At 29.9% G+C, this 730-nt stretch overlaps 1 protein-coding gene across 1 annotated transcript in view; it reads right to left on the bottom strand.

Annotated features, from left to right (window-relative positions):
- Positions 1-730, bottom strand: part of EMH_0037900 (uncharacterized protein) — a gene marked incomplete at both ends in the record, with an annotated part of 5,626 nt that overhangs the window by 4,430 nt on the left and 466 nt on the right. Inside the window, one exon of the mRNA XM_013495229.1 lies at positions 3-127. Within this exon, the coding sequence (XP_013350683.1) occupies positions 3-127 (125 nt within the window). The remainder of the gene's footprint in view (positions 1-2; positions 128-730) is intronic.

Below are 730 nucleotides of genomic sequence, written 5' to 3'. Positions count from 1 at the left end.
CTGCTGCTGCTGCTGCTGCTGCTGCTGTTGCTGCTGCTGCTGCTGTTGCTGCTGCTGCTGCTGCTGCTTTGTTGCTCAGCTGCAGAAAGGAAACGGAGACAGAGGCTAGGCTCTCTATCGGGCAGTCCTAAAAAGAAAGAAAAAAAAGAAGACGAAAAATAATTAAACAACAAATTAAAATGTTTATTTGTTTACTTATTTGTTTATTTTTTTGTTTACCTATTTGTTTATTTATTCGTTTATTTATTTTTTTGTCTACTTATTCATTTATTTATTTATTTTTATTTATGTTGGCATTTTTGTTTGTTTATTTAAAATGAATAAATAAATTAATTAATAAACAAATTAATTAATAAAATATATAAACAAACAAATTATTTTTTTTGTTTTTTTTTTAATTTTTTTATTCGTTAATTAACCCACCAATAAACCAATAAATATTCGACCAAACAACAATTTATTTATTTATTTACTTATTTATATATTTATTTATTTATATATTTATTTATTTATTTATTTATATATTTATTTATTTATTTATTTATATATTTATTTATTTATTTATTTATAAATTGATGAATAAATCTGTCTTGCCTTTGCTATGGGGACGATGCGAATGCTGCGTGCGACTCTGGCGCGTCGTTTGCTGGGCAGCACTCCTGCTGCTGCTGCTGCTGCAGCAGCAGCAGCAGCTGCTGCTGCTGCTGCTGGTGGTTGTTGCTGCAGCTCG

The sequence above is a fragment of the Eimeria mitis genome, genomic scaffold, assembly GCF_000499745.2.
Source record: "Eimeria mitis Houghton genomic scaffold, Emh_scaff1480, whole genome shotgun sequence".
NCBI lineage: Eukaryota > Apicomplexa > Conoidasida > Eucoccidiorida > Eimeriidae > Eimeria > Eimeria mitis.
The sequence above is the reverse complement of the archived record's forward strand: the minus strand, read 5'-3'. Positions and strand labels throughout refer to the sequence as shown.